The sequence below is a fragment of the Leuciscus leuciscus genome (genome assembly GCF_965113295.1).
Source record: "Leuciscus leuciscus genome assembly, chromosome: 3".
NCBI classification, from domain to species: Eukaryota; Metazoa; Chordata; class Actinopteri; order Cypriniformes; family Leuciscidae; genus Leuciscus; species Leuciscus leuciscus.
Genome location: NC_138727.1, coordinates 21,813,870 through 21,827,486, shown reverse-complemented (window position 1 = coordinate 21,827,486; position 13,617 = coordinate 21,813,870). Strand labels below are relative to the sequence as shown.

The window sequence follows — 13,617 nt, the reverse complement described above, 5'->3', positions numbered from 1 at the left end:
ATGGGGGACGAAAGAGAAGAAATTACTTGGAAGTGTGTGGTGTGTAGAAGTCTAGTTTTTTTTTTTTTTTTTTTTTTTTCATTCATGTTTTTTGCATGATTATCGTGTTTGTGCCATCCCCATGTGGCGACTTTGCATAGACATTTGAATAATGAAGGGAAGTCATTTAACTATTCTCCAGGTATTAAAAAACAATGGTTTTTTTACACGATGCAGCAACATTAGGCATGTTAATTGGGCTCTTTGGACTTACCCAAAAAAGGGACTAAATTAATTACTCATGTCGACAAAATGTCAGAAACACGCTTTGGAAAATAATAACCCAAGGCCTCATTTGCATTTTTAACCTTTATATTTTTGGATGTTTTAGTGGACTTTTGCAATGTTGATTGAACAAAGCACTTTGAGATATTTGAAATATAACATGATTTCAACAAACAAGGCCTTGTTTTTGTCTTTTACAAGTAAAATTCATTACTGTCATAAATAACATTTATTGGATAAAGTTTACACCTATTAGTTTGTAGTGCTCAACATGTACAAAAAAAAAACAAACAAAAAAAACTATACTATTAATTACCTATCTAGACAGCCTTTGTGTAGCACACTTCCACTGCAAATTGTGCCTCAAAATGTTTCCTCAACATATTAAATATTATAACTAGTATCCATGTGTGCTATTATTTTTACTTGTTTATTTACTGAAGCTTGCATTACCTCTGCTGAAAAATCCAGCATAAAGCAGCATTAATTCCATGTTGGTCTAGGCTGGTCTAGGCTGGTTAGAGCTGGTGTAATGCTGTAATAGTGCTGGTGTACCAGCATAGTCATGGGGCCTCATTTATAAAGCATGCGTATGCACAGATTTGATCTTAGAGTGTGTGTGCGCTAAAACCCACACCAATGTTCATATTTATTAAACCGGCCTTTGATGTGGAAAAGTGCTTAGCGTCACGTCAGGGTCTGAGCAGACGTACACACTTTTCCTTGTGGCAGAAAGTCAGAATACTGCAGGTACAGTATTTAGAAATGTTAGCACTTCTTGCCACTCGCCATTTTGAAGTAAAGGATTTGGATGTTGACTGGTGCTCTTCTATATGTTCATGGAATTAATTAGGTGACATTTACAAAGCGGAGATTGGAAACCATTCAGCTGCACACAATTTCAAGATCATTTGCGATTCATAACTTTTCACTTCTGGAAGAGAGGGTTAGATTATTATACACAATTATACACATATTTTCGTTCTCTAAATCACACATACGCATTTTTGAAAAATCAAATATCAAATGTAGGACCGTTTCTATGCAACATTTTATAAATGAGGCCCATGCTGTTCTCAAGTAAAACTAAGTGTAGCAGCCCCACCAACACTTCTGCTCCCGCTGGTGATAAGCAAGCCGGCAACCACCATCCCATGGCCCCAGCATGCAAAACATACTTCTGCTGGTGACCAGCAATGCTAGATTTTTCAGCAGGAACATCACAATTAGCTGTGGGCCTTCGTCAAGTCCCCTATGATATTCATTATGTAGAGAGGCAAGATGAAAGGAGATGAAATAGCTATGGCTATAACTGAGCTATAACTTCAACCGTAGCTTGTGCCTTTTTTAATAAATATTGTTTTTTTATTTTTATTTTTCTTTTCTTTTCTTTTCTTTTCTTTTCTTTTCTTTTCTTTTCTTTTCTTTTCTTTTCTTTTCTTTTCTTTTGTCAAGCTTTATTCATGGATCTATATCAGTGTTCCCTGGTTCAAGGTTTTTAAAAGTGCATTATTAACCTTACAAGGACAATCAGAGAGTGTTTGTGAAGAAGCCATTGGAGATTGCTTGTGAGTCAACAGCTTTTGTGCAAGAATAAAAAAAGAAGTGTGCTGAAAGAGATGTGCTTAAATGTATTGAATTACCATTTGTAGTGTACTTTAAATCTTAAAAGTGTATTTTTAATAAACTGTTCTTTCAGATAATATAATATGAATCTGTTGACTAACATATTAAAGCACATGTAAAGTATACATGTATACATATAAGTATACATATATAAATGTGTAATATCACATTTAAAATGTACATATTTTAAATGTATGGTACTAAATTGCGACTATCATTATAAATGTGTAATTACTAAAATATTTAAATACACACAAGATTAATTAGAAATGACATTAAGTTATATGTTAGTTTGTCATAAATGCTTGTCTGAACATTTGACAGTACACTTTACCCATTTTTCAACAGAAATAAATATGAACTTACATATAAAGATGTATAATATAAATATGTATAATTATTTTATATAAATTGCATACATTTGAACTAAATTTTCATATACAAATAAATGTTAATTTAATTGCAACTGACATGCAATTAATTGTCTAAAAAAATTACATTTAGTTCACACAAACTCTTTTTTTTAAAAGAGTATGTGTAAATCGTACTTTTTTCACAAATGTCAGATCTGCACATGTGGTACATAGAAGGCACATGGAACAGAAAGTTGCATCTAGAAGATAATACGTGAATGTGTCTAAATGAGAGGATGAACCCACTGCTTTCTCTTATTTGTTTCTTTTGTTCATTCTATTTGGTAGCAACATTGTTTCATGTCACATATTGCTTGATTAGGAATTCAGCAAGAGGTCACTGGACAATTGGGGCAGCTCTGCCTCATGGTAGTCTTGTATCAGTATGTGCGTATGCTTAACATGGGGAACCTGAGGGAGAGGCCAGTGACAGCTGTAACATACAGAATGATCAGCATCAGCGCCCGTTTCAGACTAATTAGAGTAGCAGCTCTGCTCAGAATGGCCCCAGTAATTAATTAGACAGGCAGTGAAGCTGAAATTTTTAATCAAGAAACGGTATTTTTTTTAAAAAGGAGAGAAAAAAAGATAATCATTACATGTAATACACCTGACAGTAATCCAGTGCATTTCGATTTCCACTGAAAACAGCCTGCATTTCACATATTAAATTATGTCCCAACTGAAAATCCTCTCCCTTTAGACTCTGGGGTGTTTTTCATTCTAAACTTCATCTCCAATTTGAGTAACTATCTTGAGTAAATATGAATAAAAAAGGAAAAACTAAATAAAAGCGAAACATCTGTCATACAGTGTGGCTGCATGACGCGTTGCCATGGAATTAACACATTCTAAATTAATGTTCTAAAATAACGGTCACCTTAAACTCACCCTGAGAGAGAGAGAGAGAGAGAGAGAGAGAGAGAGAGAAAAGGAAGATTCAGCTGAGATGGAAAGAGTGTTTGTGTGTAGAGCAGTGCTCCACTGACTTCAGTATTCCTGTCCCCCCCCCCCCCGCCAGGCTTTTAAGCCTGTGCCACAGCCTAATAATCTGTTCTAAGTGGAACTTAGAGTTCTGGTCTGCAGAGACATGGGTAGCTCTGTTGTGGAATCATTAGTGTGTGAAGTGCACTCATTTAAAGACAAATGGTGGGGCAGGAACCATGCAAATGACCCATTTCTGTTTGCCAACCTATGTCTGCCAGCCCCGCTGCAGTGTATTCTGCCAACTTGTGACGGCTTGCCTTCCCCAGGGGAAGCAGCAGTGTCACAGACACCAGTATTTCTGCTTCTTAACAAATTTATCAATGTGTGAAATAGTTTAGGCAGCTGGTGACACACATTTGCTGTAGCACATCATGCATAATTCAGACCAACATGACCACACTCTAGCACTGAGTGCAAATTGAGATAGCAGATCTATGTCAGTGTTGGTAAACAAGGTCAATGACAAGGTAGGGATGACAGCAAAGCTTTTACACATTCGCTGTTTTTAGGATAAATTTTTCATGTCTCACCATTTATAGCTCTCCTGAAATACTTTGATGCCACACTAAATTCCAAACAGAATGAATTACGTGTAAATTTTTAAAGAAATACATATTTATGTATGTAACTATGTATATATGTTCGTATATATTTAGTTATTTACAAATATTTGCATGTGTATAAATAATGGCTGTCACGATCCCAGTCTTGTGGTTCTCTGTTTTAAGGACTTTTAGGGCCCTATCTTGCACCCAGCGCAATTGACTTTGTACACCAACGCATGTATCATTCCGATTTTGCACCCGCGCACAGCGAACTTTTCCCTCCACAGATGCACGTCGGTAAGTTAGGAAATGAACTTGCGCTCCCGGGGGTGGTTCAGCGCAAAGAGGAGGCGTGTTCCGGCGCAAACGTTCCCTGGTGCTATTTTGCAGGTTTAGAAAACAATTCCGCCACTTTTTGACGGAATTGTTTTTTCATATGCTATTTCGCATGTTATTCATATGCTATTTTAAGGGCGCATGCTTGGCCATAATCAATGTAGCGTGTGCCCAACGCGCATGCACTTTGCTTATCTCATCTACACACAGACGCAGCAGTTCTCCTTTTTAGAAAACCATACATTATTACAAGGAAAAATATTAACACACGAGGGAAATCAGTGTTGTGTGTGTCCATGAAGATGTGAAAAAATAGGCATAAATCTAGCTTACACAATTACCCAAATTATTATAATCCTGTTTAACCGAAGCTAATTTGGGGTGTATTTCTCCCATCCCCAATTTCACTTCTCTGTGTTTTACAGCTCTCACGAGAACGTCGGTCTCCTCGGCTGTGAAACGCTCCTGGCGCACGCCTGGCAAATCCGCTGTTCTAATAGCAATAGCATGGAACAAACGCGCCTGCTCTTTCGGTTTATTTCACGTTACGCCCAAACCACACCTATGAATAATGAAGCTACTTCAGACCAACCCATTTTAGATTTGCGTTGGGCGCAAGAGTCATTTATCCCACCGGTATAATAGCAACAGCGCCCAAGACCCGCCCACAAAGTTACTTGCATTTCACGCTTGATACTTGCGTTTCAGATCGTTAAAATAGGGCCCTTATTGTGAAATGTGTTTCCTCCTTCTGCTGTGTCTGTGCTTCACCCTTGTGTTTGCCTAATTCCCTTGATAGTTTCAATATTTACCGTCATGTGTTACTTATTAATCTCCTCTCCTTGTTAGCATGTTCCCTTGTTAACTTTACTGTGTATATACAGCCCCTTGTTTCAGTTAGTGTTTGTGGGTCATTGTATGTATCTACTTTTCCTTGTATTACTGTCTTGTTTGCCTTTGGATTTATGTCTTCCTTGGATGGATTATCTTTGATCATGGGTTTCTGTGCAATATACTGCTTGCATTTAAATCCTCACATCTCCTTGTCTCTGAGCCACTGTTACAGAATGACCGACCAACACTGATGGATTTAGCAGCAGTTTTACCGCCTGGAGTTTGTCTCCTCCTCCTCCGTCAGGCCGTCCTCTCCTTAGAGAATCGCACTCAAGACTTCCTGGACCTTGTCCATCAAACTGATTTCCCAGAAAAGTCACTCATAGTTTTTTTATCGGACTAGCCTCAATGAACCACTTAAATCCCAACTCTTCTGTGATGATCCTCAAGGATCTTTTGCAGACTTTGTTGAACAGGCATTGTTACTGAGCCGATAACTCTCCTCTAAAAAAAAAATTGTGGGGGGGCTACGTGCCTATAGATCCTGTGGCCGCCACGCCTGAGTCTCCAGCCAAGAATGCCGCCATGCCAGAGCCTCCAGCCAAGATTGCCACTTCGCCAGAGCCTCCAGCCATCATATATGTCACACCAAAGTCATCAGCTGTCACGGACGCCACATCAGTGTTTCCGGTCGCCATGAACGTTGTACTTGAAGACACCCAGGTGTTTCAAGGGCGTCTGAGGCTGATCTTCAGTTTGACAGACCCACCACTGATTTCGGCAAGAGCAGTTGATTTCCTGTCACCTGCAGTGCTGTCTGTCTCAGGGACTGTTTTTCAATTTTCAGTGCTCCATGTTATGGCAGTGGTCATTTTGTGTGTTTGGGCAACATACTGACTCGGCTCTAATCAAGGTGGAAGTACCAGCTACAGAGCCTGCTCCAGTCCATGAGCCTGCTCCAGTCTGAGTTCACTCCAGAGCCTGTTCCAGTGTACCGTCAAGAACCCGCTCCAACCCCTGAGCACAGTCCTGTGTTGACTCCAGTCTGTCCTGTTATGACGGTGGATGTTGAATGCCCTGCCAGTCCTGTTACAGTTTTTTACGATTGCTATGACAGATTTTTCAATACTTTTAACAATTTTCCAAAACTCTTAACACAGTTAGCACTACATCCGCCTGTGTAAGCTATACTATTAACACATTTCTTGTTGCTTTAACACAAAATGCATACAATTAACACAAATTTAAAATGCTTGAACTTCTTTTACACACAAGCTCAAACAAGACCAAAACAATGGATTTTTACTGCCAAATTTACCAATGATTTAACACTCTATGTCAGAACAGATAACACCATGTTCTAAACCTAACCTTACAGGCTAAAGTCAAGGTAAACAGCTGTTCATATTGTGAATTGAAACACAAATATATTCCCTGTATTTTATTCCATTGCTAATGAGAAACAGCTTATTGAAGTTATGCAAATATATAAATCACAGCTGATTCCCATCTAGGAAGCACACTCAGGTGTTGAGGTTCTTTCAATCACATGATCATATGTTCTAAAAGAGGACTCTTTGGGCTGATCTTGTGTGGAAAAGAAACAATATAGAGCAACACAAAGAAAGAAAGAAAGAAAGAAAGAAAGAAAGAAAGAATGCCTGCAAGAGGGAGAGGAAGACGAGTACCAGGACAAGGGAGAGGAGTGGGGCAAGGACAAGGGCAAGGGAGAGGAGTGGGGCAAGGACAAGGGCAAGGGAGAGGAGTGGGGCAAGGACAAGGGCAAGGGAGAGGAGTGGGGCAAGGGCAAGGACAAGGGAGAGGAGTGGGGCAAGGACAAGGGCAAGGGAGAGGAGTGGGGCAAGGACAAGGGCAAGGGAGAGGAGTGGGGCAAGGGCAAGGACAAGGACCAGGGAGAGGAGTGGGGCAAGGACAAGGGAGAGGAGTGGGGCGAGGACAAGGACGAGACAGAGGTGTGGGGCGAGGGAGAGGGAGAGGAGTTAGAATACGTGGTGGCGCTCAAAGAAGGACCAGAGCTAGGGTAACTGATCAAATAAGAGCAACTATCATTGACCATGTCATAAACCATGGGCTATCATATAGAGAGGCTGGTGAACGAGTACAACCAAATCTCAGCCGGGACACAGTGGCATCCATTGTCCGTATTTTCAGAGAAACCAACAGGTAGGATATTGCTTCTCCTACAGCAAAGTGTACTGTAAATACTGTAATATTACCATTTACAGTATTAGAGTGACTGTATGCCTCCGGTCTCTAATATGTAACTGTATTTTGTTCCTCTAAGGATTCAACGTCTACCTCCCTCAGGGGGCAGAGGAAAGCTCCTGAATGAAGAACAGGAACTTGCTATTGTCAACATGGTGATTGCTGACAATGAAATAAAACTGAAGGACATTCAGTCCAGAGTTGTAGAGGACAACCTTGTCTTTGGGAACATTGCAGCAATCAGCATAACATCCATTTCTCGGACTCTAGCTAAACACAGAGTCCGAATGAAACAACTATACAAAGTTCCTTTTGAAAGGAACAGTGAGCGCATCAAAGAACTCCGTCACCAATACGTCCAGGTAAGGTTATGCAATACAGTCATTACTGTACTATACAGTGTGTTTTGCAGTAAACTACTCTATAAACCTGGAGTACATTAGGACATACAGTAGATATACAGTACAGCACAGCATGTACATACACTGTGTCTAATTACTTTCAGAGAGTCATGGAGTTGGAGGCCAATCAAGTCCCACATGAAATTATCTATGTTGACGAGGCTGGCTTCAACTTGGCGAAAAGGCGTCGCCGTGGGAGAAACATAATTGGCAAAAGGGCCACAGTTACCGTGCCGGGCCAGAGAGGAGCCAACATCACCATGTGTGCCGCAATCTCCAACAATGGTGCACTCCTGCATAAATGTGAGATTGGCCCCTACAACACCGACCGCCTTCTCCTATTTTTAGAAGACCTGCACGAAAGATTGGTGCCAGAGGTAGAAAGGGGACAGGTGGGAGACCACTTGCCAATATACGTGATCACATGGGACAATGTGGCATTCCACCATTCCCGTGCAGTCACAGCATGGTTTGACGCCCATCCTAGGATGGTGTCCCTTTTCCTTGCTCCTTACTCCCCTTTCCTCAACCCCATTGAGGAGTTTTTCTCATCCTGGAGATGGAAGGTTTTTGACCATCGCCCACATGACCAAATGTCCCTCCTGGATGCAATGGATGCTGCATGCCAAGACATCACAGCTGAACACTGCCAGGGGTGGATAAGGCATGCAAAAAGATTCTTCCCACGATGCCTTGCCAGAGAAGATATCAGGTGTGATGTGGATGAGAACATGTGGCCAAATGCAGAAGACCGGGCAGATTAGAAGTTTACTTTGTTTTTTTTTATTATTATTCCGGTGCTTTTTCTGTTTGTATATCTTGCAGTAATGTCCTTTTGCAAATAAAGTCTTTACTGCAGCAATTCTGTCTCTGTCTTTTTTTTAGAACTGTAACTGTACATTCTATAAAGCTACTCTGAGATGGTCATTCATTTTTTGTGACAAAATGCATGCATTTACTAAACCCAACAAAACAAAAATGTAGAGAGGCTTCAAAAGAAACTACAGTGCAAAACACAATCTCTGATCAATACAATAAACTGTACTGTCCATTGTATAAGGGCAGACCTGTCACATAAAATAATGCAGTTTCTGTAATTTCAGCTGATGATAGTGTTCTTTTTGTCATTGTGTTATGATTGACTAAATGTTCCTGTTGGAAGAGAACATGTGTTAGTGTTTTGAATAATTATTTGATTTTGAAACATGTTTGCAGTGTTTTGGTAGACATAGTATATTGTGTTAGTGTATTATTGTATTTTGAAAATTAGATTTGGAGTTTAGTTTACAATGTGTGATTTTGAGCATGAAATTAACCGTTTTGCCAATTGTGTGTTTTAGGTGTGTTGGTGCGTTAAGAGTTTAGGAAACTTGTTAAATGTATTGAAAAATCTGTCATAGCGATTGTAAAAAACTGTAAGACTCTGGATGTCGTTTCCAAATGCCCTGCCAGTCTTGTTATGAATGTGGATGCCAGTTCTAAACTCTTTGAATGTTCTGTTATGGCCTCAGATGCCACACCTGAGGGCCCTGCCTGCACTGGCTCTGCTTTGTTGAGATGGTTACCTGTTCAGTCTGCCCCATCCTGGCTACCTACCCAGCCTGCGCCACCCTGGCCACCTGCCTGCCTTGCCCAGCCTGCTCCGCCCTGGCCACTTACACTGTCTGCTCTACCCTGGCCACCTGCTCTGCCCTGGATCCCCGATCCGCCTCAGTCTCAAGTCCTGCTTCCACTCCATGGTCCTGGCCCTCCATCCCTCCCCCTGTTCTGCCTCCAATCCATCACCCTGGACTGTTGTTTCATGTGGAGCATCTGGAATCCGCTCCTTAAGTGGCGGGCTCTGTCATGATCCCAGTCTTGTGGTTCTCTGTGTTAAGGACTTTTATTTTGAAGTGTGTTTCCTGCTTATGTTGTGTATGTGCTTCACCCTTGTGTTTGCCTAGTTCCCTTGGTTATTTTCTATGGTTACCCTCGTGTGTTAACTTGACAGTTAATATCCTCCCCTTGTTAGGATGTTACCTTGTTAGCTTTTCTGTGTATATATAGCCCCTTGTTTCAGTCAGTGGTTGTCGTCATTGTATGTATCTACTCTTCCTTGTATTCCTGTCTTGTTTGCCTGTGGATTATTTTACTGTTTGTATGTATGTCTTCCTTGGATTGTTTATCTTTGATCATGGGTTTCTGTGCAATAAACAGCTTGCATTTAGATCCACACTTTCATGTTTAATTTAATGTGTTACTTGCCATTTCTTTGTAATTGTTTGTGAAATTCACTAGCAATTTCTGAGTGAAACTTATTTTTAAAGTATCCTCCCCAATCCAGGTTGGGATTTGAGAATGAGCCTCTGTGTCTTTAAAATCTCTCTTCTTTAGTCTTGGTTATGATGCTGAGCTAAGCTCCACCAGGACCTACCAGATAAGCCACCATCTCTCTTTCTCTCTCTTTACACGTAATCCTTAGAGCCCTTAATTTGCTCATCAGCCAAGTACTCCAACATCTCTGAACAGAATGAAGAGGGGAAAAAGAATGAGGACTCAGACTCATTCCAATAGTAACAGAAGTACCAGTATTCTTTTGATTTTATGCATTCAGTTTTCGGTGTGGGTGTATGAAGTTTGTTTACTAACTGCTGCTGTTTCACACAGAAGCTGTTTGTTTATCTTTTGTGTTGTGTCTTTTTGTCTATGTTTCTTCTAGATTATTATTTTATTACCATATTTTCATTCATCGCTGGTGGTTCATGCTGGTATGCAGCTGGCTGATGCATTGCACCGGTTTGCTGCAAGCTCTCTCCCCTGAACATCTGTGTGTCGAACATTCGCGTTCAGTACTGACGTCCCACCGTTTGATTTATCCTTGTTCTCTGGTGTGGGAGCTATGGGTCGTCAAATTTTGTTTCATCACTCAAGTAGGGACTGCTGGACATTATAAATATGTTGACTCCATTGTTATGTTGTGTCTATATTTTGTATGTTATGTGTTTTTGTCACTTTATGAAGAAAATTATTATTATTGTTATTATTATTATGTATACATGGCAATGCTCATGATGCCCTGCTTTATGTAGAATAAAGCTTTGACTGACATCATATTTCTCAGAAGACCTCTTAATTTCTTAACTTTCTTAATTAGAAAAACATTACTCCTTCAAAGAAAAAAAGGAAATACAAGGAGGGGGAGCAGAATCGGTAGAAGTAGGCTGTAATGCTGAAAAATATGGAAGCAGTGGCCATCACAAAGAACAAGAGATAATTCGATAAATTCTGCGACTTGTGAAGCAGTGGGAATATGCAAGTGCCCACAATGAATAGAAAGGAATATCCTACTTACCAGCCGTTGTCCATCATCAAAAGACCAGTAAAGCTTTTATAAAGTTAGGACAGGTAAAAAAACAACAACAAAAAAACAACGCATTACCAGGAGGGCAGTAATGGGGGAGCTAAGAGAAGGAAATATTCCAGGTGCAGTTATTGTTGTACAATTTAAGACCATTGTCATTGTACAGTTTCAGGCACTTAATGGGTGAATGGAAGCACACAGGAAGTGCCATCTGAAGTGGAGTACAAGTTCATTGCAAATGCCTTAATTGGTTGCCGATGATGTACTGAAAGAACTGTAGTAATTGGAGTAATGTATGTGTATACTCAATGTCATCGTAGTGAAATGAACAGTATTCTGAAGTACTGAAGGCAGAGTTTGTGTCCTTTTGATGAGTCTATAGGAAGGGCTGCAGGTGTCAGGGCTGTGTCTTATTCAACTTCACATTCCCACATTAATCATTTTTGTCATACATCCTCTACCTCCTAACCTAGCTCTCTCTCATACACCTCTCCCTCCATCATCTCACTCTCTCTTTCTGTCTGTCTTAGAGTTATAGACCAGATTTGAGTCTCTAGAGGGAAATCTAAGTCAAGCTACTGTCATTTCAAACCCTGTGATAACTAGACTCAAGGCTGCCCATGAAGAGCTCAGGGGAACTGGATAGTGTGGACTCTCTCTCTCTCTCTCTCTCTCTCTCTCTCTCTCTCTCTCTCTCTCTCTCTCTCTCTCTCTCTCTACTCTCAGTTCATTCTCTACTGTGAGATGAGCCCACGTTATTTGCCATAAAGCAGAGCTGTGTTGTTGTCTTGACTACATTGCTCTGAGCTTCAGTCAGGCTGCTGGGAATTGGGGAATAGTTGTCTTGGCTGTTCCAAGGTCAGGCCTCTCCACATGACAGTTGCTGGCTTCCTACAAGCAGGGAAATCAATACTTTCGGACTGTGGCTGTGCCCTCAGTGTACAACAACACCATTCCTTGACATCTGGCATGTCTCCAGCCGATGTCAGACAATCAAAACTCTATTGACACACATTCAGTTCACATATCTGACTCTCCCTTCCTCTTTTGCCTATTGTCTCTGACTCAAGTCTCGTTAAATTTGTCTCTGACTCAAGTCAAGTTAAATTTGTGTTTTACATATGGGGAATTTTTTTTTTTTTTTCACTTTTAATGTTTACATGCAGCCAAATAATACATTAGTAATCAAATTGGTGGCTCAATCCAAATGGAAATCTTGTGTGTAAAAAACTCAATTGATCAATTGAGCTTGTTCTGGATTAAAGTCCGAACAGATTGGAAGAGGTAGTGAAGGTGGTGTAGAGGTGGTGTAAACAGAACTTTTAGAATCAGAATGCATATACCTATTGTGTACATACAGTGTATGTGTGAGTGTGAGTGAAATAGTAGCTATCCATTCAATTGCTCTATCAATCTTAAATGTCATAGATTAGAAGAAGAAGAAGAAGAAGAAGAAGACAATCCAAGTTGACAATTCAAAATAAAATACTGCAATGGCGTTCTATTTTCCTATCTCTTTCTTTCGCCAGCAAAGGGGTAAGCCAAGAATCGACCAAAATGTCGGTTGCTTAGGGACACACTGAGTAGAGCTTCTGTGACTCTGATCCTATCAAGAAAGGGTCAGACTCTCATCCCTTCCAATAAACATTAAGCTTGCAATTCATTTCTCTCCAGTTGCCTACAGAAAATGCATCAAATAAAACAGCCACTTTAATGAATTGGATATTGAACCATTCATTAAAAAATTCAAATTCACTTAAGTCAGCATAGGACACAATGAGACTGTAACCTGGGCTTTTCTAGCCTATAGGCTCTTAAATCCAACAGGGACATTAAATATCACTCCGTTGGGTTAACCCTTAGACTGCCTGTCTATTAACTATGGTTAGTCTTTGCTATACAAAACAGCAAAACATTTCCTCAAGTATGGTTTCAATAATGAACACAGAGGGATTCACTTTGGAAACAGAATTTTGCCAAGGACTCTTCCATTGGTGAAGCACAGACTTAATTTGACTTGTATTTGTAACCCACCTTCCCTTAACTATCATCTTCTCAAACAAAGACTTAATTGAGCGGCACATATGTTGCTTAAACAAACAGAAATGGTTTATACACTTAATAGATAAAAATAATAGAATACAAGCCTTTTTTATGAAAGTTTGTGACACTTTAGGATGAAAACAAATCTATTTATGTACAAGCTAATACCTGTTCTTAAAGGGATGGTTCACCCAAAAAAATGAAAATTATGTCATCATTTACTCACCCTCATATTGTTCTAAACCTGAATTAATTTATTTCTTCTGATGAACACATAATAAGATATTTTGAAGAATGTTGGTAACCAAAGAGTTGATGGAACTCTTTGACATCTATTGTATGAAAAAAAAAAAAAAAAAAAATACTATGGAAGTGAATGTGGACCCATCAACTATTTGGTTACAGAAAGTATTTATAGAAAATGTTCAAAATATCTTCTTTTGTGTTCAGCAGAAGAAAGATATTCATACAGGTTTGGAACAACTTGAGGGTGAGCAAATTATAGAAGAATTAAAAATGTTGGGTCAACTATCCCTTTAATGGACTGGTCATACTCTAAGAGCCTTACAGTGGCTCTTTATGAACATTGTGCTGACAATGGT

The 13,617-nt window shown here is 39.9% G+C and overlaps 2 protein-coding genes across 3 annotated transcripts in view; one reads left to right on the top strand and one right to left on the bottom strand.

Annotated features, from left to right (window-relative positions):
* bnc2 (basonuclin zinc finger protein 2) overlaps positions 1 to 13,617 on the bottom strand; it is a 266,661-nt gene that overhangs the window by 110,271 nt on the left and 142,773 nt on the right. The window lies entirely within an intron of this gene.
* Positions 6,663 to 9,045, top strand: LOC309494675 (uncharacterized protein; the record flags this gene model as incomplete). The annotated part of the gene is made up of 3 exons (XM_082164089.1): positions 6,663 to 7,189; positions 7,311 to 7,593; positions 7,737 to 9,045. The coding sequence occupies 3 exons, from the start codon at positions 6,663 to 6,665 to the stop codon at positions 8,394 to 8,396; spliced, it is 1,470 nt and encodes a 489-aa protein (XP_082020215.1). The 3' UTR covers positions 8,397 to 9,045.